Source organism: Helianthus annuus, chromosome 8, assembly GCF_002127325.2.
Source record: "Helianthus annuus cultivar XRQ/B chromosome 8, HanXRQr2.0-SUNRISE, whole genome shotgun sequence".
Lineage (NCBI taxonomy): Eukaryota > Viridiplantae > Streptophyta > Magnoliopsida > Asterales > Asteraceae > Helianthus > Helianthus annuus.
The window spans coordinates 30534310-30560498 of NC_035440.2; the positions used below are offsets into that span (position 1 = coordinate 30534310).

The following is a 26189-nucleotide window of genomic DNA, read 5'->3' on the forward strand; positions in this document are numbered from 1 at the left end:
TTGTGGTGGCACAACGACTGTCAAGTGGCAGTCGGCGGTATGGTTTCCCAGGAGAACGCCCAAAAGATCCAAACTTTGAAGCCAACGTAAGTCCGATTAAAACACATAGCCTGGCTAGAATGGAATAACACGGAGCTCTCCGATACAGAGAATGTAGTAACCTTATACATGAAGTTCACCTTTAAAAAAATTATTCAAGCATCCTTATTAAGCCTCGAACTAACCAAAAAAAAACATGTAAATGGTAACAAAAATTACCTAACAATTGACAATCCAAATATTAATAAAATTACACCCGCAATTCAAATCTACTAGTTCATCTCTTAACTAGTAAATCAATTCAGTCTTAAATACTGATTGACTGAAGGAGACAAACATATATCGTTTTTCATTGTTAATGGCACCTACATTAACTCATAATCAAACCAACTTACACAAATACTCCCAGACAAACCAATACTATTTTCAAAAACATAACATCATACATAACACCAATAGTATATTGCAAAAGAAAAAAAAAAAAAAAAAAAAAAAAAAAAAAAAAAAAACTTTGGTAGTGTAAAAAAGTCATTTATCCTGGTCCTAACCAAACCCCAAACGAACAAACAAATCAACCCTTTTCGGTAGTCACCTCCACTCCTGTACATCCACTTCTACCGGTAAAACCCTAATCAGTTACCGAATATTCAATTTCTTCATCACCGGATCATCTATTTGATTCGATTGCTTCAATCAATTTGTTAGAAGTTTGAATTTGTTCCTAAAAGATGCCTCCGAAACAATCGAAATCGGAGATAGCAAAGAAGCAGAAAGTAGTTGAAGACAAAACATTTGGGCTTAAGAACAAGAACAAGAGCAAAAATGTTCAGAAATATGTGCAGTCACTTCAACAGAATGTTGTCCCCAAACCTGATGCTTCCAAACTCGCTGCAAAGGTATTATTGTTTTTTTATAGGGTTTTTATTTTTTCAGTAAATTGATTGATTAGTTTCAGCTATTGTTTTGATATTGATTGTGAGTTTGTATGATTGACAGAAAAAGAAGGAAGAAGAGAAAGCCAGAGAGAAGGAGTTGAATGACTTGTTTAAGATTGCTGTTGTTCAACCCAAAGTACCTGTTGGTAGGTTAAGGTTTTGTATTATTAGCTCTTATTATGATTAGGGCTGCAAACGAACCAAACGTTCGGTGAACAGTACGTGAACCGTTCGGCGGGAAGTTTGTTTGTGTTCGTTCGTTGATTAAACAAACGAGCACGAACAAGAAATTTCGTTCGTTTAGTTAAATGAACAAACATGAACAAAGGTCGCGTTCGTTTGTTCATGTTCGCGAACGTTCGGTAACATGTTTGTTTGTATTCGATAGTTCATTAGTGTTTTTAGTTTTTATATTTATTTAAATACTTCAAAATTCCGACAAATTAAATATCTAATAAGTGTCGTATTATATATTATGTTCATGAACGGTTGTTTGCGTTCGTTCGTTCATGTTCGCGAATACATATATTTCTAAACAAACGAACATGAACAAGGTCTTGTTCCTGTTCGTTCGGTTCGTTTGCAGCCCTATATATGATTGAATGGTTTATTATACGAGTTGGTAACTTGTAAGATCTTGCAATTTGTTACTATGTTGAATGATAGCAACTAAGAACATATTTGTGAATCAAGTTATGTTTGCCAATGCGATTGATCATCTGATAAGTTATCGTTATGGTCAGGGGTGGATCCGAAGTCTATATTGTGCGAGTTTTTCAAGGCTGGTCAATGTGCGAAAGGTTTCAAATGCAAGTTTTCTCATGACTTGAATGTACAGAGGAAGGGTGAGAAGATTGACATTTTCAGTGATAAGCGTGATGAAGGTGATGCATCAACATTTTTATTTATTTATTTATTTTTTTTTCATTTTATTTGGTTGGTTTATCTTTTTTCTTTGTGTCCTTTGATATGGAGTATAATCAATTTCTACATGTGTATCTTAGGAACAATGGAGGACTGGGATTTGGAGACGTTGGAAAAAGTTGTGGAATCAAAAGGAAAAGAGTACAACCAGAATAAACCAACCGACATCGTATACTTTCTTAAGCTTTTACTTTATTACATATCAAGTCTTTATATCATATAGGTGGATTATATTGGCTCTGTATCTAGCGCTAAAAAGACGATGCATGATAATTGAAATAAATTATTACCGCCAGTGCCTGGGTGTTCTCCCACATTTTTTCTTTTGATTTTTTTTTTCAATCAAATCATCTTAAAGTATAAATATAATGTCGGTTTATGATACATTTTTGGGAATTTGATTTTTCAAAAAATCTTTCATTTGACTCGTGGGGACTACTTTTGTAGGTTTGCAAACACTTCCTCGATGCAGTGGAGAAAAAGCAATATGGTTGGTTCTGGGTATGTCCAAACGGTAATAAAGAGTGTCATTACAGACACGCTCTCCCTCCCGGATACATCTTGAAATCCCAAATGAAAGCTCTTTTAGAAGAAGAGGCTAATAAGCTAGCTATCGAGGATGAGATTGAGGATCAGGTGATTATCTTTTTCACTAATGCACCCTTTTTTTCTTTGACTTAACTGCATAAAACCATAACCAACGTTGTTTAGATTTCTGTTTTGGTTAACCATCACTTTAGGCCGAGAAATTATCATTAAACTTTTTATAATATCAAGTCTAAGGTGATAGGCTACCATGTGAAAAATGATGAGGTTGAAGATTACCTTAAATTGTATATTTTGAGAAGAGTAAAGTACACGGATGGTCCCTGTGGTTTACGAAAATTTTGGATTTGGTCCCTAGCTTTCCTAAAGTTCACAGATGGTCCTTGTGGTTTGCATTTTGTAACGCATTTAGTCCCCAGCTTTTTCCAAAAGTACATGGGTGGTTCCTGTGGTTTGCACTATGTAGCGCATTTAGTCCCCAGCTTGGACATGCTAAAACCTTTAGAATTGTTGGCTGGGGACTAAATGCGTTACAAAGTGTAAACCACAGGGACCATTCATGTACTTTTGCAAAGCTAATGATCAAATGCAAAATTTTGGTAAACCACAGGGACCATCCTTGTACTTTACTCTTTTGAGAATTTGAGGGTTTTTATGGATGAAGACAAGGATGTGCAATGTGTTATACTCTCCTATTGACCCAATAAACCTTACCACTGTGTGTTATTTTTATATGTGCAGCGTTCTAAAGTAAAAACAACAACTCCTATGACTACCGATCTCTTTATGAATTGGAAAAAGAAGAAGGTGGATGAAAAAGAAGCTGGCTTGGCGGCTCAAAGAGCCGAGAGGGCTAAGAATGACCGGATGAGGTTTGATTTTTTATATATACATTATAGCATTTTCAGTTAAACATTTCTTAATCTCATTCTCATTTTGTTTTTGCCATTTTGGTAATGCAGTGGGCGGGAGTTGTTTCTTTCCGATGCTAGTGTGTTTGTGGATGATGCTGAGGCATATGAGAAGTACAACAGAGAAGAAGAACTTGATGATACCGCCCAAAAGGTACTCCTTGAATGCCCCATTTGATATTTGGGATAAAGATCAAATACAAATAAAGTTAACGTACAAAACGTACGAACTGAAGGAAAAGATAAAAAAGCGCGGTGGCATTTTTGTAATTATCAGTAACTATCAAAATTACTCTTGTAGAGTAATTTTGTAAAATGTTCTTGTAGGGTAATTATCAAAATTACTCTGCATCAAAATTACTTTTACAAGTGAATCAAAATTACCCTGCAAGTTTATCAAACAACATACAATTAAAAATTACTCTACAAGTGATTCTGTACAGTAATTTTGATCCTGTAGAGTAATTTTGATCTTGTAGAGTAATTTTGTTAGCATTTAGTTATGGGGTTTAGCTTTATGGTTTAGTTTTTAGCTTTTAGTTTTGGGTGGGGGGGGGGGGGGGGGTTAGTGTAATTTTGATAATTACCCTACAAGACCAAAATTACTCTACCTGAACATTTTACAAAATTACTCTACAGTATCATTTGTAGAGTAATTTTGATAATTACCCTACAAGTAGATAATTACAAAAATGCCACCGCCTACTTTTGTCCTTTTCATGCAATTCGTACGTTTAGTACGTTAAGTTTATTTGTACAGTAACTTTCCTCTTGATATTTGTGAACGGATTATACTTAGCCATGTTCATCATCGTGTTGATATGAATGATCATGCATTCATGCCCTTTCCAGGCACAAGAGAATTCGTCCACAAGTGGGCCAAGTGCATCAACAAGTGTGGCTGCTGTTTCCGAAGATGGTAACTCTGAGATCGATGACGATGACGATCTAGATATGGACGAACTGAATGAACTTGAAGCAAGCTTGTCAAAAACATCTATTCAAATCAAAGAGCCTGTAAAGTAAGTCTCGTGTCGACAAAATCTTCACTTTTGAGGATAAAATCAACATAACTTGAAGAGAAAACGTTGTCAACAACGTTTGATAGCTATTGGAGGTAATTCATCTATGTTGGAATTCACTACCTTTTTGTTCTTTCATACTCTACAAGTGCACAACATAAATCAGATTGTAGAATGCAAGTTTTGAATTTTGTTTGCTTGCTGTTTCTCCATGTTAAGTTTCTTGTTCATACTCATTGCTGCTAGATATATTCGAAATTTACAAAAAAAAAAAAATAAATAAATAAACAGTCCAAGTAATTAAAAAAAGATACAAACGCATTTAAAATTTGACCTATGTCCTGTTGACGGACCAATTAATGTCCTTTATTTGTAAGAAGAAGATTACATTAATAACCCTTCGAGTAAAATGCGGTTTTCGTCTATGAGTTTTACCCAAAACATCAAGTTTCGTTCTTACTCTTTGTCCCCAATGTTTCAAGTGTTTACATTGTCCCTGAAACCAACGCCCGTTACCTAGTCCGTCAAGTACCCCCACATGCCCATCGGCGTGAGGGGTAAATTTGTCTTTTCACCATTTTCATTTTCAATAAATTTGTCTTTTCACCATTTTCATTTTCAATAAACCAAAATTCTTTTGGCACCCAACTCGCCCCTTGTCTCCCCCAACCAGCAGCAACACCCTTACCATCGGAAAGTTGTACCGATCAGAATTCAATCAACCATCGTTCTAAAGGAACACCTATTTCGTTCTAAATCAATGAAAGCCGATTCACTAATTAAATCCATAACACTCTGAAGAAACACCGGTTCTAATCCGGGGGGATAAAACCTAAGATGGTAATCTCAACATGGGGTTAATCCTTAATCACTTCTAGATCAAACCGCCAATGTAGTCTTGAGAGCTAATCTGCAAAACAAAACACTGTGAGCTCGTCACGAGAACGGGAGTTGGGGGTTCTTCTCGTAACCACCATCCAGCGTGAGCATTCATAGCACCTCCTCCATACTTCTCTCCATTTTTTAAATTTAAGGTAAATGTCAAAAAAAAAAGAAAAATCATCCTTCACTCCACATCGTAACCAACATATCTAGTGGCGGACCCAAAAAAATATTTTTAATGGGTGCGAACAAGGGGTTTAACCAAATTTTCAAGGGGTGCATCGGGATTTTGCCCTATAAAATACACTATTTTTTTTCAAGTGGTGCGCCCGCCCACACAGGGCTTTATCTAGGTCTACCTCTGATCATATCTATACCCGATTTTTATAATTTGAAAAATCAATCCAGCGTCGTTTACAATTGAAAATCTAATATGAATCCTTTATCAAATTATTACAAGCATATAAGAATAAGAAAAATATAATAAAATAAGTATTTATGAGTAAGATAAAGATAAAAAATAACGGATCAAAGTTTTTCAAAATTTAAGAAATAAATTTAAAAAAAATAATTTATAGTTGAATTATATTGGTGTGAATGCTATCAATTTCCTAACGTAATATTTGCTGATGTAACTAAGTTACGTAGATGCTTTTTTATGATGTCACAAACTCACTCATTGGTAATTTCATCTATAATGAATTGACATATTTTCCCTCAAGGTTCACACAAAATACGTTGGTACCCAGTACCAAAAATATAGGAACATGAATATTTTAAGATTAGTTTATATGGATGTGGATCAAATAGAAAGTTTATTTTGTTTAGAAAGGACAAGAAACAATAAGATTATAATATGTGACAAAATTTAAAATAAAGAGAAAAGGTATTTTAGTCAATCCTATTGTTTCTTCTTCCTTCTTCTCCCCAATAACTTCAAAACCCACAATTTTCAAAATTTATCATCTTCAACCTTTTCTTCACTTACTATCTCAATAATCACTACATTATAGTGCGATTTTCGTCATCAATCAATGATTCAAACACCCGATCGACATGTTCTTCAGCTTTTTTTTGAAGAAAAACCCAGTTTAATTTCATTCAAAATCTCGTTTTTTCCCGTGATTTTGAAGATAATCACTCGATCCGTTCGATTCGATTGCTGATAAGTGTTTCTATCATTCAAATTTCGTCAATCGTTGAAGAAATCGGCTTCGATCCATGTAAGAAATTCTTTAATTTCATTTTTACGATCTGGGTTTTTGATTTAGTCATTGCGTTTTACGATCTTGGCGGGGGTCCGGGGGCAGCCCCCCTGGTAGCAGGGTCCAAGGGGCGGCAGCCCCTGGCGGGGTCCAAGGGGCAGAGCCCCTGGCTGGGGTCGAGCTGGAAAACTACATTCGTAAACTGCATTGGTTCAGACAATTCACAGCACAGACAAAACTATTGTCCTGGTTCAATGCGTTTTAGAGAGAACATTTTCTTTGGTGTTTTTAGGCCATTGCGTTTTAGAACTAAGATATTTTTATGTGTTTTCTGGCCATTGCGTTTTAGAAAAACACATTTTTGAAGTGTTTTTAGTAATTGCGTTTTAGGTAAAACACATTTTTAGGTGTTTTCAGTCCATTGCGTTTTACAGAGAACACTTTCTTTTGTTTTTTTAGGCAATCGCGTTTTAGAATGAGACATTTTTAAGTGTTTTCTGGCAGTTGCGTTTTATAAATAAGACATTTCTTTGTGTTTTTTGTGCATTGCGTTTTAGGTAAAACACTTTATGTGTTTTCAGTCAAGTGCAAACAGACATTTTAAGTGTTTTGTGGCCATTGTGTTTTAGGAATAAGACATTTGTTTGTGTTTTTGGTGCATTGCGTTTTAGGTAAAAACACATTTTTATGTGTTTTCAGTCCACTGCGTTTTAGAAAGTACACTTTCTTTTGTGTTTTTAGGTTATTCGTTTTAGAAATAAGACATTTCTATGTGTTTTCTAGCCATTGCGTTTTACAAATAAGACATTTCTTTGTGTTTTTGGTGCATTGCGTTTTAGAAAAATGTCATTTTTTAGGGGTTTTTTTTTCCATTGCGTTTTACGCAACTTGGTTTTTTCCATTACGTTTTACGCAACTGGGTTTTCGAAAAAAAATTTCGAAAATATAGCAATATTATACTCGTTTTAAAGATAAAAAAACGCTCGTTTTTTTTTGTGCAATTTTTATAAAAAAATAATGTCGTATGAAAGAGTTATTAATGTTTAAAAATTGGGGGATTGGAGGAGAGAGAAACTATTGACTTTGATTGACTAGAATGCCCCTAGAAAAACCCACGCGCCTCCTTTTTTTACTTCAGTTTCACTCATTTAATCTTAGCCCTTGATTGAATAAATGAATGGTCAAGATTACTTCCTAGACTTTCTACCTAAATAAACTTAGTATTATATCTTAACCCTAATTTATATTACAATAATAGAATAATTTTTTGTTGTTTTGTATTATTATTATTTTTAAGCGTGAATATAAAGTTATTAGTGTAATTAACTTTTATAAGTGTACATCTTCAAATTATTCTTCTTGCCTTTTCTCTCATATACTTTGATTAGATCGTTGATTGTCTTAATTCTAGTTAATTGAAAGAGTTTGAAACTTTTGTCACTATTCTGAAGAACTTATCAGAAATAATTATAGAAGGCATGAAATAAAATGTTACAAGCAGGGCTGCAAACGAACCAAACGTTCAGCGAATAGTTCGTGAACCGTTCGGCGGGAAGTTCGTTTGTGTTCGTTCGTTTATTAAACAAACGAACATGAACAAGAAATTCCGTTCGTTTAGTTAAATGAACAAACATGAACAGAGGTCGTGTTCGTTCGTCTACGTTCGTGAACGTTCGGTAACTTGTTCGTTTGTGTTCGATAGTTCATTAGTGTTTTTAGTTTTTATATTTATTGAAATACTTTAAAATTTCGACAAATTAAATATAAGTGTCAGTGTATTATATATTCTGTTCATGAACGATTGTTTGTGTTTGTTTGTTTCCATTTGTGTTCATGAACATTAGTTTGTGCTCATTTGTGTTCGTCAACGTTCGTTTTTGTTCGTTGCCTAAAATTAACAAACACAAACGAACACGAACAAATTCCTTTTCTTAACAAACGAATACGAACATAAAATCTCGTTCGATAAGTGTCCGTGAACGGTTCGCGAACACATATATTTTTTAACAAACGAACACGAACAAGATCTTGTTCGTGTTCGCTCGGTTCGTTTGCAGCCCTAGTTACAAGTGTATTGCAGTTCTCACTCATGAGGGATCATAAACAAGACTAAGACTACGATATTTCACATCTCACTTTGTATCTTAAATTCTTAATGTTCTTAGCAATAACAAATACAACATCATCAAGAAATGTACATCTCTATATAGCATCATAGACATAGAACTAATGTGAATCTCCAACTATGAGATAGCACCATCATTATTTGCACCAAGATCCTGTATACATAATTGAAGGGGTATGGTCTCAAATCTCGCACCAATATGGTTGCGAGTGACCATTACCCTTATCAAATACTCCCACCGGCAAGAACTTATCTGCGTCCGTGCAAGCATGCGCGAACGCAGCGGTCGAATCTAATCTGTCAAGTGATGAGAAGACTTACCTTGTGTGTGAAGCACATTGCGATGCGGCTTAGCACCGCATCCTATGAACATTTTCGTAATGACAAGGGATATAGAAAAAGCAGTTACCAAGTATGGCGATGCGGCTCTGCACCGCATCCCATAAACATCTACGTCAAGCCAAGGGACGCGGAAACAACCGCGGTTACCGCAGGCAGCGATGCGGCCTAGCACCGCATCCTAATGACGACGCAAGTGAGACTGACACTTTGACTCAGGTAGCCAAAACAGCAAGTGGCACTGATGACGGTCATCTGTCAGCCCATACGTAAACGACACTTGCGCACAGACTGACACCATAGTGGGATGCGGCATCACCTCCATGACCGACAAGCCTGACACACCTGCAAGGGGCTGCGCGTTGTCAGTCTAGCCACTCAATTACCCTCCTTCACTCCTCGGCTATAAATACCCATCCCGGACCAGGTTTGAGGGATCGCTTATCAAAACTCTTTCACCCTTACTACTATCACACACTTTGCGCTCAAGCAAATTACTGATTCTCACGCTGGAGAGTGGTAACAAGGAGCACCACCCATTTCATCCTCCTTGTTGCGAGTCACGGTGTGTTTTCCTTGTGCAGGAGACAGATCAGCAGACAATCCAGCCACCGATCCTCGGAAAAAAGGGATTAACCCTACTTGACGAGACCAGTAAATTAACCTCCCTTGGTTAACCATTGTTTCATCAATAATCCATTCAAGCTACAAAAATCAAAAGAATTACCAACACATTAGCTATCATTTTTGTGATGGAACTCATAATCCGATTCTCCAATCTTTTCACATAGAGTAAAAATCAAATGTGAAAACCAAATAAATCGTAGTTACTTACTCTTAGTTGGAGGGACACAAATTTAATGATGTGAAGATGCATTTCCTCCTCCACAAGTGTTATGTTGCGAATTTTTTCTCCAAATCCTTGAAATATCTTCTCTTTAATTTGACCCCTCTTTGGTGGACTCATGGTTTTCTCTTTCTTCTCTTCAATCTTTCCTTTGCTATCAATTTTCTATGTCTAAGACTTTGAGAATGAACAATGTGTAGTTAAATGGACTATTATGTGTGTAGTGTGAGGTTCATTGGGGAACACTAAAAAAGTGGGGAACATTGGAGAACCGACTCAAACGAACTCCAATTGGACTTATTTCAGCGGCGTTGGAACCGGCTCGTCGAACCCTAACTAGGATCTCTTAACTCTAAACCCTAAATCATAACCCCTAAACCCTAAATATATTAGGGTTTGGCTTTTAGGGTTTAGGTTTAGGGTTTAGCTATAGGGTTTAGCTTTAGGGTTTAGTTTTAGGGTTTAGGGTTTACCTTTAGTGTTTAGGGTTTAGCATTAGGGTTTAGCTTTAGTTTTAGCCTTTAGGGTTTAGCTTTTAGGGTTTATAGTTTAGATTTTACGTTTTAGCTTAGGTTTTAGCCTTATTTTTTAGCTTTAGTGTTTAGAGTTTAGGAGTTAGGATTTAGGGTTTAGCGTTAAGAGATCTTAGTTAGGGTTCGACGAGCCGGTTCCAATGCCGCTGGAATGAGTCCAATCAGAGTTCGTTTTAATCGGTTCCCCGCTGTTCCCCACTTTTTTAGTATTCCCCAATGAACCTTCCCCTATGTGTGTATACATAAAGAGTAGAGTAAAAGATATGTGTATATATATCTATCTGTATGTAGAGAGAGAGATTGACATTGACTTATGTTCACTCTTGACTAGATCAAGTTGCTTGAAAATATATGAGCCTATGAATTGTGAAAACCATGAGAATTAGGCTTTCTAAAAGGTTTTTTTATCTTTTTTTTTTCAAAATTTAAAAAAAATCACTTGTTGCAATGAAAAAAAATAAAAAAATAATGTCGCATGCAAAAATTTACATCGGGTGTAAAAATATCTTATTGTAAAAAAATTTACACCGCCGTAAACTTATTTTACATCAAGCGTAACTATCGACTCGATAAGTTTTTTTGTTTTTTTACAGATATGTTTATAACATTTTCATCTACGTTTGTGCAAAAAAATGATGACCCACCTCGCACGAAAAGTAGGAATTCTCATGGTTCTTACAACTCGTGGTGGTTCTTAATTGAATGGAATCCTCTCTCTCTCTCTCTCTCTATATATATATATATATATATATATCTAATAAAGCAAATCATTGGGGGACACATGTCACCCTATGGTTGATGCCAAATAAGCTGACACCTAAGCATACATGTGGCGTAGCTAAAAATCAAGGATTGGGAAGCTTCTTTTGTACGTTTCTTAATCTCTCTCTCTCTCTCTCTCTCTCTCTCATTCTCTCATCATTCATCGTTCCTCTTCTCACTTCAAACCCTAATCGCCGAATCGCCTCCTCAGGAGCTCAATCGACCTTGTGCGATGACCTTTAATCAATCTTTAATAGTCAATAGTGAACACGACGGTAATGATTCCTTGATCTTCTTCTTTTATGATTGTTTACATCTTCTTCAGAAAGGGGTTTAGGTATCAAACGAGAAAAATTGGTAAACCAGATGAACATCAATGGCGGATTTAGGGCTAAAATGGAGCACTACATGTACAGCGGCGAGAAGAAGCATGTCATGGCCGGTATGGCGATCATCGGCGTCATCTTCGGTATCCCATGGTACCTCATGAACCGAGGTAGTTCATCTCTCAACCTATTCATCCTAATCGATCATTAATATTCCATTATTTCAATTTGGTCTTCACTTATCTGTTTAATTTCATGTTGGTCACAGTTCTGTTTATTTAGTTTTGCTTTAAATATTACGTTTTTTTATGATTAAATTGCATAGTTTTTGTGTGATTAGGGTTAGGAAATGTTAGCTAAAGGTACGTTAGTAGGTGATTTTTTGTGATTGATTAAGGATTTTTATGATTCTGATAGTTTCACGGTTGTTAATTGAGTCGGTTATGACTTATGAGTGAACTTTTAGATTGTGTATATTACTTTTTCACCTTTTTGTTTCATCGCATCTAGGTTACGATTCTGGTTTTGTTACTTTTGATTATAGTCTTATACGTTCTTTTGATTAGGCTGCAAAGTTTTCGTATGATAAGGGTTCACAATATTAGCGAATAGGGCAGGTTAATAATATGTAAACTTTTAATGTAACAAGGAGCATCTGGTTGAAATCAGCCGACTTGAGGTTTATACAGTTCAAACCTTAGTTTCCAGTTTAAAATTCCAAGTTTACAGTTCGACTGATGTTTTGGAACTAGAACATATGTGTAAACCATTGAACTTGATGTTTAACCTTTGGTATATACTTAACTGTTTTTGGAATATGTATTATTTATGTGTGTTCATAACCCATATTTTATCATTTATAAAAAATATATATAATAACAATTTTGAAAAAAAAATACACGGTTCAACCTACTAAAATGCAAAACAGAACCGTTTTAGTGTTCATTTTGAATGACAAGTGTTGATTTTGCAGTTCTGATATGGGCGGACCTGTTAGCTGCATTTGCAATGTATGTGATGATGACTTACTTAACAAATGTTTGGAACCTAATCACTACACATGCTGCTGGTATGATCAACATTTGGAATGGAATCACACCGGCTTTGGCCATTGGGTTTGCGTTCATTGTCAATGCCTTCATGGGCGACTTCTATATGCTCATAATCTCGAGCATTTCCTACAGTGTCGTAAGTCATTCAGCTGTGCTGCAGTTTCTGTATATATAAAACAAATGTGAAAATAGATATAAAGTTAATGACTGCAGGGATTGGGATTACTGACCATGTCAACACCAGCTATTTTTTGATGGATTGTGGTTTGTGGTTTGTAATGGCCACTATACCGAACCCTGTTTTGTCAGTAATATCTCTGGTACTCCGAGTCAGGTTAACAACACCATTTGTTCTATGTATTTTGTTAATCCACAACACCATCTGTTGCTTCAAAGGGGATTTTAGTGATGACTTCTTTGTTGATTGTCCAAAACTGAGCTTACCTGATTATGCTTCCTTAATTTGGAAGTTGGTCTATTATTAATTCATGTACTGGTCATTTTAAATTGAAGTACAGGAAAGAGGAGCAGAGAATATGTGTGAGAGACATCGATTCAAGATTAATTTCTTCGATTTTCCTACTATAGATTCAAACACAATGGAGACGATTAGGAGAGCATTGCATGCAGTTTCATGGTACTCTAATGATTGAAAGCTTCCTTCAAGTTCATAAGCAATTTTATAGTCCCTTTTTTGTTTACCCTAATTTTTTCGTTTGATTGAAGCTGTCAACTAGAGTTAGCAACCATTATACAGTTTATGGTGAGGGTTTCTAATGTTTAAATATTGAATACATCTTTTTTTGTGTAATTATTAATGATTATAATTAATATTAAAACAGAGAGATGTATGTCACACCCTGACTTTTGCGGAAGCGTGGGTTTATTTGGTGTGACTTCTTAATACCATAGCAACAATCATAACAATGCTATATGATAAAACCACAAGATGTTCATCCATTCATTACGTTTAAAAATACCACAACATCATAGTTTGAAAATGTCGACACTTAAAATAAGTTACAAACCATACTTGTCTACAACGTGTTCATGAGACACAGCAAAAGACTTTAAACAAAACGTGGTTTAAGGACATGTAACCCGCCCAGGTAAGGGTTACACCTCCTAAACCTACTACCCTGGATGACATCTTTATTTCACAACGCAGCTGGACACATGCATAATCCGCCAGATCCACTAATTCCCTGAAATACATGTAATTTGAAAAATCAACAAAAGTTGAGCGAGTTCATGTGTAAGTGAGTATGTATAAACCTTTAAAGTGTGTCTGTATGTATAAAAGTCCCTGGTATGTAGCAATTAAGGAAAAAGAGATCACCAATGGGTTGCAAAGCCACTAATATATGTGAAACGGTGCAGGAAGTACTCAAACCTAGCAAACTTGTCTCCGGGAATAAGAAATAGTCACCACATGGGCCACCCTGGTCCACATGGGTGTGGGCTCGCTACACCCAAATAGATCTATCACTCATGTCCCTCGGTCCTACGATGAGGATTAATGGCCTTAAGTGTTATACCGACCTTTCACATGATCTAAGTAGTAAACCCTCCTTAAGCTAATCATACTATGTAATAAGCGTTTGTAATAATCGTAACATGTATTTTACCCCCGAAGTATAAAACTGAAAACAGTTAAAAGAAAAGGGGGACATGAACTCACAGTAGTGCGTCTCCTGCTCGTAACTCAAGCTCGATCAGCTACACGACAACCTACAACGTACTAATGTCTATTAGACGAACGGGCCGTGCCTTTACTTAGTATGAAGGTTTTTGAGTTACGTTTTCATGTGTTTCCCAATATTATTCCAAGTATAATTATTTGCTAATATAATTATTTTAACCTCGTATTATATTTAATTTTGGAATAATTGTGTAAACAATATTCTTGCATTAATATTTCACAAGTATTTTGATTTCCGTATTTTCTTCCCAAGGATGGGGGTATTTATACATGTATATTGTAGTTCCGAAAATAATATATTTTTAAGTCCCACTTAGAAAATATATATAGCTTATTTGTCCAAAAATAACGTATTCCAATATATATATTTTTCTCAAAAATAATATATTTTCACTTCATTAGTTTCCAAAATAATATTTTCCAAAAATATATTTGTAAAAGTATTTCCCGGAAATTTCGTAAGTTACGTTTTTAGCGTTCGGTTTCACAATGTCAAGTGTGTAACTTAAATATTTTATTCCGTGTGATTTTTGGTATTATTTTGGAGTTGTAAATATCATGGTAATTTGTAAGTTATATTATTTTACCCTAAAATAATATAACTATATAGTAAACAAATATTCACACAAGCGTCTTATTAATAAATATATATTTGTCCATTTTTATTTATAAAAACCAACATCCGATACTTTGTATTTTGTAACAAAAATCATGGCGAGATTTATATTTGAAAAACAAAGTTAAAACATATTTGTAAACACTTGTTAGAAGATAATTTCTAAGTGTTGGAATTTTTAGAAAATTTCGCCATAATCTCCTTTGTAAATGGAGGTGTCTATGCTAATAAGCATATCATTTTCTTTTCGAAAAATCATTCAAATCAATCAACAACAAGTCACTAAGCAATATTACACTTACCAAGTGCAAAACTATTCCTATTTAATATACAACATGAACTTGATGTTTTATAAAAACGTGTAGTAACTTAGTGGGGTGTTTAGTGGGTCTAGTTACCCTCCAAAGTGTGTTTACTTTTGTTAAAATCTCATTCTCGATATTTTTTTTTTTTTGATGTTCACAACTTGTGAACTTATTTTACAAAAATATTTGTTTACAACATTTTCTTGTTTTACTAGACTTGCTACACTTATTTTATTTCCAAAAAATAATGTCAGTGCTAGAAAAGTTATGATATTTCAAAATCATCTTTTTAACTTGGTTTATCTAGAAAAAACGTTTGTAAACCTCGGATCCATACGATCATCCACTCACTTTGTTTACTTATTTTTTTAAGAAATCACCTTGTTATCAAGTTCATGTCTAAATATCAGGGGTGATCTTTTTATGCAAACCCCTAATCACCTTCTAACTTGTTAACTCATGTTTTCAGTCATAATTTAACAAGTTTCATATGATGACTAACATCACACTACTAGTAATCATCATGCAAACATCAACATATTTAAAACAACCACATTTTATCATTATTTCATCTTGTTTCATCTTTTGTAATCTTATTTTTTTCATGATTTATCTTCATGTTCTTTTAGTGTTCACATGTTTTCATCATAATATAATCTTTTAACCACCATAAATATGAAGTAAATAAGGATCAAAGAAGCTTACAACTAGCTTAGAGCTAGGGAAGATCAATGGAGAAAAATGAGTGGATAAAAGCTTGTAGTAGAGGTCCTTCAAGATCCGAGCTCACCAAACCTTCTAAATCACCTTGTATCACCTTGTAGTGCACTTGGATTAGTGGGATTGAATTGAAAAATGGTGGTGGTATATAGGGGAGTTTCGGTCGTAGCTTATGTGAAGAGGGAGGGAAGGAATTGAGTGGATGAAAATGGTGAGCTAATTGGTCCTTATATCCCACTAAACTTATTATCCATTGGGTTAAATGCTCCCTCAAGTACACAGATAATCAAATCAAGATCTAAATGAATATTTCTAGAGATTTTGGAAGATTGCATAAATTTTGGTGAGTGGGGCCAAGCTAGTGACCGTAAATCATATATATGGGGGTAAATTGTAATTTTTTTTGTTAGTATATAATTTAATTAGTGGAAGGTTAAACATTATTTCTAATGTTTAATGTGTATGATGCATTTTATAATATGTTAGGGTGCTCGGAAACCATAACTAGCTCAGAAAAAGTAAAACAATGTTTCTGGTAATATTTTAGTGTTCCGGGTAATGTCCGGTTGTTCGGTTAGATACCGTTCCGTTAAAGTGCTAAATTATACCGTATAGTGTCTTTTATGTAACTTCTTGTGACACTTTTAATTCCCGACAATTAGGAAAGCATACAGGACCATTTTGCCATATTTTTGCACACCACTAGCATGTTAAAAATGCTGAATTTGGTTAATTGATGCAGAATTCTACACTTTGAGTGGGTTTTAGGCACTTACCGGCACCTAAACTAGCACCTAGTGACGCAGTTTTATGGTCCTTACTTCCCTACACTCCCTACTAGTGTAGTACCTTGTCCCTGGCTCATACTGGCCCTCAAAATATTGTCTGTCTATGTGCTGGCATTGTCAGCATGTTTCTGAATTATCCGCTCACTGTGCTAACTGTGCTTTGTGCATCAAATTTGTCACTAAAGTTTGTGTGTAATAAATGGAGTGACAACATGAGTTGTGATGCATATGTATGTATGTATCAGAAATCAGAAAGCAGTTAAATCATTAGTTGAAATCAAGCACAGTCATTAAGCACAAATTTAATATTAATTAATTGTACGGATACCTGTAATTTTGAGGGTTGTCACAATGTGGGATACATCAAGGAAAGGTCTATTGAGCTTGGTCCGCAAGACTGCACGTCATCTTTTACTTAAGGTAATGCAGGATACCAAATCATCAATAAATAATAATTACAAAGTTTCTGGATATGCGCCCAGATGGATGAATTGGCATGCTTTGCATGAGGAATGATAGCATTGGGGTCATATGGTTATAGTCCTGATGATTCCAGCAAATTTTTAAAATTTGACACAAGAGGTATTGAGTTAATTCTTCACCATTAATAATAAAAACAAGTTCTTTTAAGGATTGTCCTTTGTTATAAAAAAATCATTTGCACCAAAGGTGTGAGGTGGTCAGGAGAACGCCTCAAGGCCTTGAGATGACGCTTCATACACATTACGTCGAATTTAGGGCCCGTCGAATTGATGTCAGAGTTCGATTGTGAGAAAATTTAAAGTCATAGGTGCAGACACAATTGCACATTCAAAAGAAATTAAATTTCGGGGGCAGTATGGGAATTTGGATTTATATGGTAATAAACTGCAGGGTTTTTTTTATTTATAAGTGAATGACAGTGCATTTTTTTTGGGTACAAGTAGGTGTCAAATATTTTGCAAATTAAAGACAGGGTGTCAATGATAAGGATTACAATTCTACAAAGCTAAATGAAGATTTTGCTACTTTGGAACATGTTAGTTTAGTCTTTTAGTGTTCTGATTAGTTTAGCCATACTGATGGGTCGTTTCTTATAAATTTAATACTTTAATGATGTTCATTTGTCTTAATTATCTAAGAACATGTCATTTACAAGGTATTGAACTTATCCTTATCGGTGAAGATGTACATCAACATGAATTCCCCAAAAAGATTAAGATGAAGTTTCGTTCTCTACAAAAATCGGTAATTTCTTTTAAAGTTTTGTTATATACCATTCATCTTTAAACATACATTTATTTATTTTTGAGCAGTGTTAACTTTTTTACGCTTGCGGTTAATGTTTGTTTTTTGTTGTCATATATATATATATATATATATATATATATATTACTCGGTTGGCTAGGACTGGAGATTCAGTGCGATGAAGATGAAGAATTTTGGTAAGGGTTACCTCATGTGTTCAATAAATTCATTAAACTTATTATGGTAAGTTCGGCACCGGGTGACATACTGATTGCTGAAACAATTTTCTTAAAGGAACGCCCGTGGGCTTCACGACATTTAGTAATTATAGATTATCTAAAGTACCATTTAGTAGTCTTAGATTATGAAGATTTAATCACAGTAAGGGTGTGTTTAGTTTATTATGAATTGAAAATATTCCAAAAGTAAAGGAAATTTTTGGACTTCATATAACCGTTGTGTCCTAATCTATTAAGACATTTGTAATTCTCAACTTGAATAGGCTTGCTTTTGTTTGGTAGAAACACCATGGATGTGAAATAAAGGGTTTGGTTATTGCCTATGTAGAGCCTCCTAAATCCTATATTCAATATGTTGTTTTTAGACATTTTTAATGTTTTATGATTGGCTCTTGTCACCAGCAAGAAACTTCTTTGTTTCAGTATCTATTTCTATGAGAATCTATGTAAACTTTGTCATTTGCTTTCTACAGGAATATGGTATCAAAGGATTTCCAACTATTAAAGTATTTGTGCCTGGAAAACCTCCTATTGATTACTAAGGAGCTAGGGAAGCAAAACCAATAGCAGAATTTGCACTTTCACAGGTCATCATATCGAATTTTAAATCTGCTATTCATTAGACCATGCGTAGGGTAAGGGTGAACAATGCCCCCACCCTTGGGTGTTTTCCGCCATGTGGCAGTCCAGTCAGCAAGGGGCATTATTGGGCGTTTTCTAAAATGGGTGTAGTGGGGATGTTGGTATTATGTTAAAAAGGGTGTAAAGAATTAAAAAAAAAAAAAAACTAACCAAAAAAGGGGATTGGCCAAGAAAAAGAGGGATACATTTGATTGGCCAACCAACTTGCTATTTAGCGTGATTCAAAGCATGCCTGGAGGGCATTTTTGCTAAATCACGCCATGGGGGTGGGGGGTGGAAGCGTTTTTGGGCATGTTTGGGGGAGAATCACGCTGGATCACATACCACTACGCATGGTCTTATAAAACTGTTACCTTTCTCTCTTTCTGTATGTTGAAATGTGTTGTCATGGAGTAAAACTGTTAGGATGCTCTCTAAATTTTGACAAGAATTTGTATGTTGGTGGTTTGAGTCCTCACAAATCACCATCATTCACAAGTCACAACTATTTTCATTACAGTTTAACCCTGTCACAGTAAAGGTTGGCATGAAAAGATTAGTTTTTATATTAATTAACATGTCTCACTGAATTAGACTCTGTCTTGCGCCTGTCATCTGTAATTCATATATGTGTGCTGTACTGTTTGAAGTATTCATAGATAGTTTACTGTGCACAGGTCAAGGCACTCCTCAAGGACAGGTTAAGTGGAAAAACAACAGGAGGATCAAGTGAGAAATCAGAACCAAGTTTATCAGTCGAACTGAATTCACGTAATTTTGAGGAATTGGTTGTTGAAAGCAAAAATCTCTGGATGGTGGAATTCTTTGCACCATGGTATTCATTCTATGCTTGAGTTGTTTCTTTAGCAATGTGTTTTCCAAATGCCCTTATTTGTTGATTGTAATACATTGAATATTCTCCAAAGCTTGTGATCGCGCCCCGCTGGGATTTGAATAATTTTTTTTTCCAATGTGCGTCTTTTTACATAGTACTAAATTTGAAGTGTCTGATGGTAAAAAGTGTAATATTGATGATGAACACTTCTAAAACAGGGGTCTTCTCGCCGAGTGATGAGCTGGCAAAGGAGGTGGTTGTTGCCTCAGATCCGCCGGAGAAAAGTTTTGGAGGATCCCAATGGAGGAGAGTTACTGGGAAAAGATGAAATCAGGAGTGTAATAGATGTCTGCAAATGATGTTAATCAATTGGATGAAGATAATGTAACCTCCTTCACTTCCACTGTTACAAGAACGTTTTGTAAGATCTATAATCTTTTTCAAATAGATATTTTTTAATCAATAATGTTTGTTTTACACTTTTATACCTATTAATATTTATACTTGCACATTTTTTTTGTGTTCCGGCTAAAATTGCTAAGATGGCTGGACTTGATGAACGAATAGTTTTGAAGGTGTACTAAATACTAAAGGTATTCTCATTCTCCCGTCGAAGTTAATATTATTTGTGTGATGATGTCAATATTTATAAATTCCAACCTAGATTCAACTTTTGTTTATGCATATTGTTTATATTCGTATTGTTTTGTTTTACCATAGGTATATGTTAACTAGATGGGTTCACTTCAGTGACGCTTGTGTGTTGAAGTATATGGAGCATGAAGATATGTTGGTCATTTATAATTATAAGTAGGTTGGTGTGTAGATTGACATTCTTTTTTTTAACCGATTGTTATTTTTTAAGTCATGGATATTATCTTATAATATTATGAATATGTGTATGGTAGTTCAGTTTATGAAACCCATTATTTTTTCAGTTCTTTTTTTATGATATGATTGGATATTACCCATATTTTGTAATAATAGCTTTCTGTTTAAAAAAAATGTGCATAAACATAATTTTGTTCTCAAATGCATAAACCGTTGACCCGAACGTTTATTCCACGAATCAGTTTGACACCGTCGGATAAAAGAATTTCTATCAAGTTTCAACGACGACAATTCCCCTTAAACGTATGTATTGCAATGACTATAAATAAAAGTCAAGGACAATCTTTAACAACGGTTGGATTGTATTTGAAATATCCAGTTTTCTCACATGGTCAGCTTTATGTTGCATTATCAAGAGTTAAAAGCAGAGGCGGTGTGAAGTTGTTTATACTAGATAAAGATGGGAATGTAACGAGTAAAACAACAAATGTAGTCTACAATGAAGTTTTTTCTGGCATTTGAATAGTTTTCTGTTTTTTTTCTTCCAATGTATTTGTTTGTACAAAACATTATATTTCAAAGTAAATAATATAGTTTTGGATAAAGCCGCGCATCGCGCGAGCATTAACCTAGTGTATATATATATATATATATATATATAGCAAAATTACATGCTTATTTTGGGTAGCTTATCTTTCATATTCCAACGTTTGAATCCAAAACTGTCATGATATAGTAAGGTATAAAGTCGTCCAAGTTGATTGGTTGAATATTTTGATTTATTTTTCGACGGTGAAAAGGAAAGGGTTGGCGTGCTCACGTTTCAATGTATTTGTTATGCCTTGACATTTCAAAATTATAGCGAGTTACATAATTTTTTTTAACGGCCAACTAAATCACCGGATAAGTATCTTGAGATACCCTCAATCAAGCAAATACATCCCATTCTCCATAACAGTCAGAATTGGATGCATACCTGAGCCACCAGTTCCAGGGTAAACCCGCCGCCCGAAGGCCCACTGCGGTAAAAACCGGTTCGACTTGTATGCATACCTGAGCCACCAGTTCCGAGGTAAACCCGCCGCCCGAAGGCCCACTGCGGTAAAAACCAGTTCGACTCGATTTTGAACCGGCGACCTCCAGAGAGGCCTAGTTCTAAACATCATTGCCACCACCAATGTCCTTCAAAGTGATACTAGTGGGAGTTGAACTTGGGATCTCAAGTAGTGAAACCAAGTGACTAACCACTAGACCATCTTGTCATGACTATAGCGAGTTACGTATTAATACTCTTGATTAATTTGATTTTGAAAGAAAAAAAATGACCATAGTTTTGGTCCTTTGGAGTTCAATGAGTGTGAACACAAGATAAATACCTTTTGTAGTTATCTGAAGTGGGGTTCTATTCTTCTATGGCTATGTTACATTGCTTTCTGAACGTGGGCATATCCTTCTTGGCTTCTATTGTGAGGTTTAGATTTGACATCAAAAGCAATTTTGTATTAAAAAATGTATTCTTAGACAATAATAACCAAATTTTTGAAGTGTCGTACTAATTCAATTTTTTATTACCCTATTTAAGTCATTCAATATTTTATTATCATATATGACTTTTGATGTAACAAATACTAGACCGATTGTAGTAGCTAGGTTGGTTAGGCAAAAGGCTTGGAGGGTTCCGGTTTGCCTAACGCAGGTCGTGGGGTCCCCCCACGTTTGCAAGACGTGGACAGAGGTTCACTAGTTAGGTTTTGTTGTTTGCTCGAGATCCTCCACTGAAGTGTGTTCAGCTTTGGATGTAAGAGCAATGCAAATATGTGTGTTGAATGTAAAGAAGAGAAACTTGCATGGAACAAGTACTTGAGAGAAAACACTAGAGATCCCAGTGGAATCAGAGCTGATCGGAATGTCCCTCAGCACTAAATGAAGTGTCATTATATAGGGAAGGACATCGCTCAAAGAGGAAACCATTGACTAGTGAAACATGCTTGCAGTGGGGGACTTACCCTTTTGGGGGTTGAAGCGTTTAGACCTGCGGGTAAAAGACTACACCCTGTGTACTCGTTCTACTTTTGCGGCTGGGAGAGTTGTTGAAGTAATCAGAGACATAACTGATTACTGTACACGTGCTGCTTTAGCTCAGTTCCCGGGTTTTAAACCTTTGAACCTTTTAACCCTTCAAACTGTCATGTATTCTTAGTCATTTTATTTAGGTTCGGGCTACCCGTCATCAATGACCATAATTCAACCACCTTTTATATGCTACAACAAATCTCCTCCCAATTAGATTGCAAAATACAAGAAGTTGGCTTACGGGAAATGTCATGGATTGATTGTAGAATGACCTTCAAATACATTTGGACAAAATTTAAGAAACTTAATGAGGGTTCCATGATCGAGCCATGTATCTACCATTCAATGTACATCATTAAATTTCCAGAAAATAAATCACGAAAATAATAAAAATGAGTGAAATATCTATATCTATATAGTATAGTATATATAATGTATAACACAAGCATGTTTTTTAAATACCTAAAAGTTAAGATTTTTTTTTTTTTTTTGCTACTTTAATGCATAAGGTGCAACCTAAAATGAGGGTAAATTAGTTTTTCAAACACTAATTAGTTTTTAATTCCTGCATCTTTAACAAAAGAATATATAATTAGTTACTGGTTACATTTTATCTTATTATAAAAAAACTACCACAACGACTTTTAGCGTTGAAAAAGAAAAGAATGTTCAAGTTCACATTACAACTTGTGGAATAACCTTGAAATTCAATATAATAAGTAATAACTACTTCTATCTGTTATAATACTTTGGATTGTGATTTTGAAAAGGTATGTGACCATGGTTGGTCATTGAGTTCAACGAATCGTGACCACACAAAATAAATACCTTTTGTTTTCTTCCCCTCACAAGTGAAGTGGGGTTCTACTCTATCATCTGTTGATATGTTAGATTGCTATCTTAACGCGGTTTCTTCCCTTTTTCCCCATTCTACACAAGGACAAACACAAGATATCAATAAATTCGAAAGATTGGTGGGGTTTCGACTTCACATTTATTTATTTTAAATCATTAACTATTGGTCACAATTTTTTATTATAAAATTAGGGATGGTAATCTTTTGAAAACAAGTAAGTTTTAAGTTAGTTGGCTTAATTTATTTTATTACATTACATACTAAAAAACAATACAATATATACCTTTAAATAATAAGGAATAATATACAAATGAGTGTAACATACAAATGAACTTTAACATAAAAAGTAAAGAATTTTTTTTCTCTACTTAAACGTTGATGTTTAGTTGCAATATGTAAAAAAAAAAGTGTATTTACTTTGAGTAATTATAATTTTTTTTTTAACAACAAATTTTTAACAATTCCACCTTTTACTTGCACTTACAAGGTTATGAATTCACAACCTCACATTTGTAAGGGGCTACACCATACCATTAAACCAATAGGTCATGCATCTAGAGTAATATAATTACTCTAGTAGTGTAAATACACAATTTTTTAGTTAATGAGACTAAACTACGTGCTTGACAAGATGAGAACTGAAATTAAAAAAAAATCATCTTTCACTTTTCACGTTTAGAATGTTAAGCCAAATTGTACAAGAATCTAACCCTTATTTATTAAATATGTTGCATTCTTGTAAATTTATTTAAGGTGGGATTTTGTAAATTGCGAAAGATCTCCATTTACTCGTATTAGGGTTTGACTGTATGAGAATTTGATCCTTGTTAGTTAGAGTTGGATTCTTGTTGTTTTACAGGTTGAGGAAGGTTTTTATTCTCGTCATCTGAGGTGGCAGACGTTTATCTTCGTCAATTTTAAGATAGTTGGCAAATGATCGAGCATACAATGACATGAATGTTGGATGTTGGAAATTCATTTGACCAGATTTCACGAGAAGACCCACACCAAGAGACGTTAGTATTTGCTAAAACTTGATACATTTTGTTTTTAACTAACAAGTAAAACAGTCATTTGCTATCAATTAAACACTTGTTCTAACGATGTGTATTCAAGAGAAATAACGTATCACAACTAAGACCATGTGTAGTGGGCATGTGCTTGACCAAACCATATGCAACCACATTACACCACCTCTTCCCCACGTGAAATGAGAGAGAGAGAGAGAGAGGGGGGGGAGGGAGAGGGGGAGAGAGATTTGTTGGAGTTTGTCTTGACCAATCAATTTTTTAATTATTCTAATCCTAAACCCTTAAATTTTACATACCTCATCGCTACTCTATTTTACTCAATTTTTAGGCCTTGATAACGTGAACGTCATGTTAAAAGAAAAAAAAAAGACAAAATCATTTAGATGACCACATTACAAAAAAAGACAATCATTTAGGTGACCACTACACTTATTCTAATTAAAGAGTAGTGACATTACATAATTGCCCTCAAGGTTCCCTACACACAATACATAAATTAAAGGGAAATGATTTTTTTTTAAACTAGCTTGTTTGTGTTATAAGAGTAGATAGGTCAATCAATAGTAAATAAAATACACCTCAGCATGTACTTTAAAAAGTGATAGTTACTTCTAGGTAACATTCTTCTTGTTTGCTTTCTCACAAAACTATTAAGTTATATTTTTAAACATGGTTGTAGTTAATTGTAATCGTTTGAATATTTTTACCATTCTAATAAGATTTCCAATAGTAACTATAAAAGATATATTGGTGTCCTCCCTATGAGATTCAGGGTTCGAGTGCGGTAGTAGATGATGATATAGAATTAGAAGTAGATTAGATCGATATTTAAAAGAACAAATAAATAAAAGATGTTGATTAAGATGTTGTAAGTTTATACATGTGACACTGGTTACAATGTCGAATAACCAAAACAAGTATAGCGTGTCTACTGGATCATAAACACGACTAAACTAGGAATCTAAGATATTGCCCTTATCACTCGTACATATATGATCTTGTATTTTAAAGTTCTTAGCTATAACATCTACATCATCTTCTAGCTAGAAATGTCTTGTCTCTACCCTTATAGCAGCATAACATAGAACTAATGTGAATCTCCATCAATGACACCATCATTATTTTCACCAAGAACCTGTCTCCATAATCACTCCATTCAAGCTAAAAAAAGTACGAACACGTTAGTGCCATTTTCGTTAAAGAACTCATAATGCGATTTGCGCATATTTAACGCAATCTAAAAACAAATAAAAATATCAAATAGTAGTTACTTACCTCTATCTCTTAGTTGGTGGGACAAAAATCTAATCCTCTGAAGATGAAGAGACTTGATTCTGCCTTACATTCCCTCCTCCACCAAGTTTGATTTTGAGGATTTTCTCTCCCAATTCATGAAATATCCTCTCTTTAACTTGACCCCTCCTTGGTGGAATCATGGTTTTCTCTTTCTTCTCTCCATTCTTTCCTTTTCCATCCATTTTTTTGTATCTAGAATTTGAGAATGAACAATGTTCTTGTAGCAAAAAGGGATATTATGTGTGTATATATAGAGCCTAGAGAATATATGAATATACATTTATATAAATAGAGTGAGAGAGAGAGAGAGAGTGAAGGTGAGATTCATATCTTGACTAGATCTAGTTGCCTGACAATGACATGGGCCCATGGATTAGATATATAGTAAAATTTAAAAGTCATACCAGCACACATAAGGCATTTATATGTCCCAAATTGCAATATTTGAATTGAAAACCGTCATGCTAATAACGTGCAATCCGTCCTAGTTGAATAGTTGTCGTAGAATATTTTGAAGTTGGATTTTTCGACGATGAAAAAGAAAGGACTTGGCATGTTCACATTTCAATGTATGTGGTATTACCTTGAAATTTCAATGTTA

General features: G+C 34.7%; 2 protein-coding genes and 3 long non-coding RNA genes across 7 annotated transcripts; 3 read left to right on the top strand and 2 right to left on the bottom strand.

Annotated features, from left to right (window-relative positions):
- Positions 1-589: 589 nt before the first annotated feature.
- On the top strand, positions 590-4595 carry LOC110872521 (zinc finger CCCH domain-containing protein 11). The gene is made up of 8 exons (XM_022121331.2): positions 590-935; positions 1036-1120; positions 1718-1858; positions 1979-2067; positions 2346-2534; positions 3186-3316; positions 3407-3509; positions 4208-4595. Exons 1-8 carry the CDS (start codon positions 768-770, stop codon positions 4379-4381), a joined length of 1080 nt encoding a protein of 359 aa, XP_021977023.1. The 5' UTR covers positions 590-767; the 3' UTR covers positions 4382-4595.
- A 6613-nt stretch (positions 4596-11208) lies between these two features.
- Positions 11209-12718, top strand: LOC110870986 (protein NRT1/ PTR FAMILY 5.5). Its single transcript, XM_035976609.1, has 4 exons — positions 11209-11345; positions 11437-11566; positions 12370-12584; positions 12662-12718. The coding sequence occupies exons 2-4, from the start codon at positions 11437-11439 to the stop codon at positions 12701-12703; spliced, it is 387 nt and encodes a 128-aa protein (XP_035832502.1). The 5' UTR covers positions 11209-11345; the 3' UTR covers positions 12704-12718.
- Positions 12719-13405: 687 nt separating this feature from the next.
- LOC110870987 lies at positions 13406-16038 on the bottom strand. Of its 2 annotated transcripts, none has more exons than XR_004864967.1 (3): positions 15777-16038; positions 14130-14189; positions 13406-13653 (listed from the first exon to the last, which is right to left on the bottom strand). It is a non-coding gene; the product is annotated as an uncharacterized LOC110870987 (long non-coding RNA). The 2 variants fall into 2 exon arrangements; XR_002553408.2 differs by having other exon boundaries at positions 14130-14179; positions 15777-16035.
- Positions 16039-16930: 892 nt separating this feature from the next.
- LOC110870988 lies at positions 16931-20349 on the top strand. 2 transcript variants are annotated; one of them, XR_004864966.1, is made up of 9 exons: positions 16931-16999; positions 17506-17597; positions 17718-17806; positions 17967-18003; positions 18519-18632; positions 19344-19501; positions 19720-19922; positions 20044-20094; positions 20222-20349. It is a non-coding gene; the product is annotated as an uncharacterized LOC110870988 (long non-coding RNA). The 2 variants fall into 2 exon arrangements; XR_002553409.2 differs by lacking the exon at positions 17506-17597 and having other exon boundaries at positions 16985-16999; positions 20222-20347.
- Positions 20350-25119: 4770 nt separating this feature from the next.
- Positions 25120-25839, bottom strand: LOC110870989. The gene is made up of 2 exons (XR_002553410.2): positions 25568-25839; positions 25120-25453 (listed from the first exon to the last, which is right to left on the bottom strand). It is a non-coding gene; the product is annotated as an uncharacterized LOC110870989 (long non-coding RNA).
- Between the last annotated feature and the right edge of the window lie 350 nt (positions 25840-26189).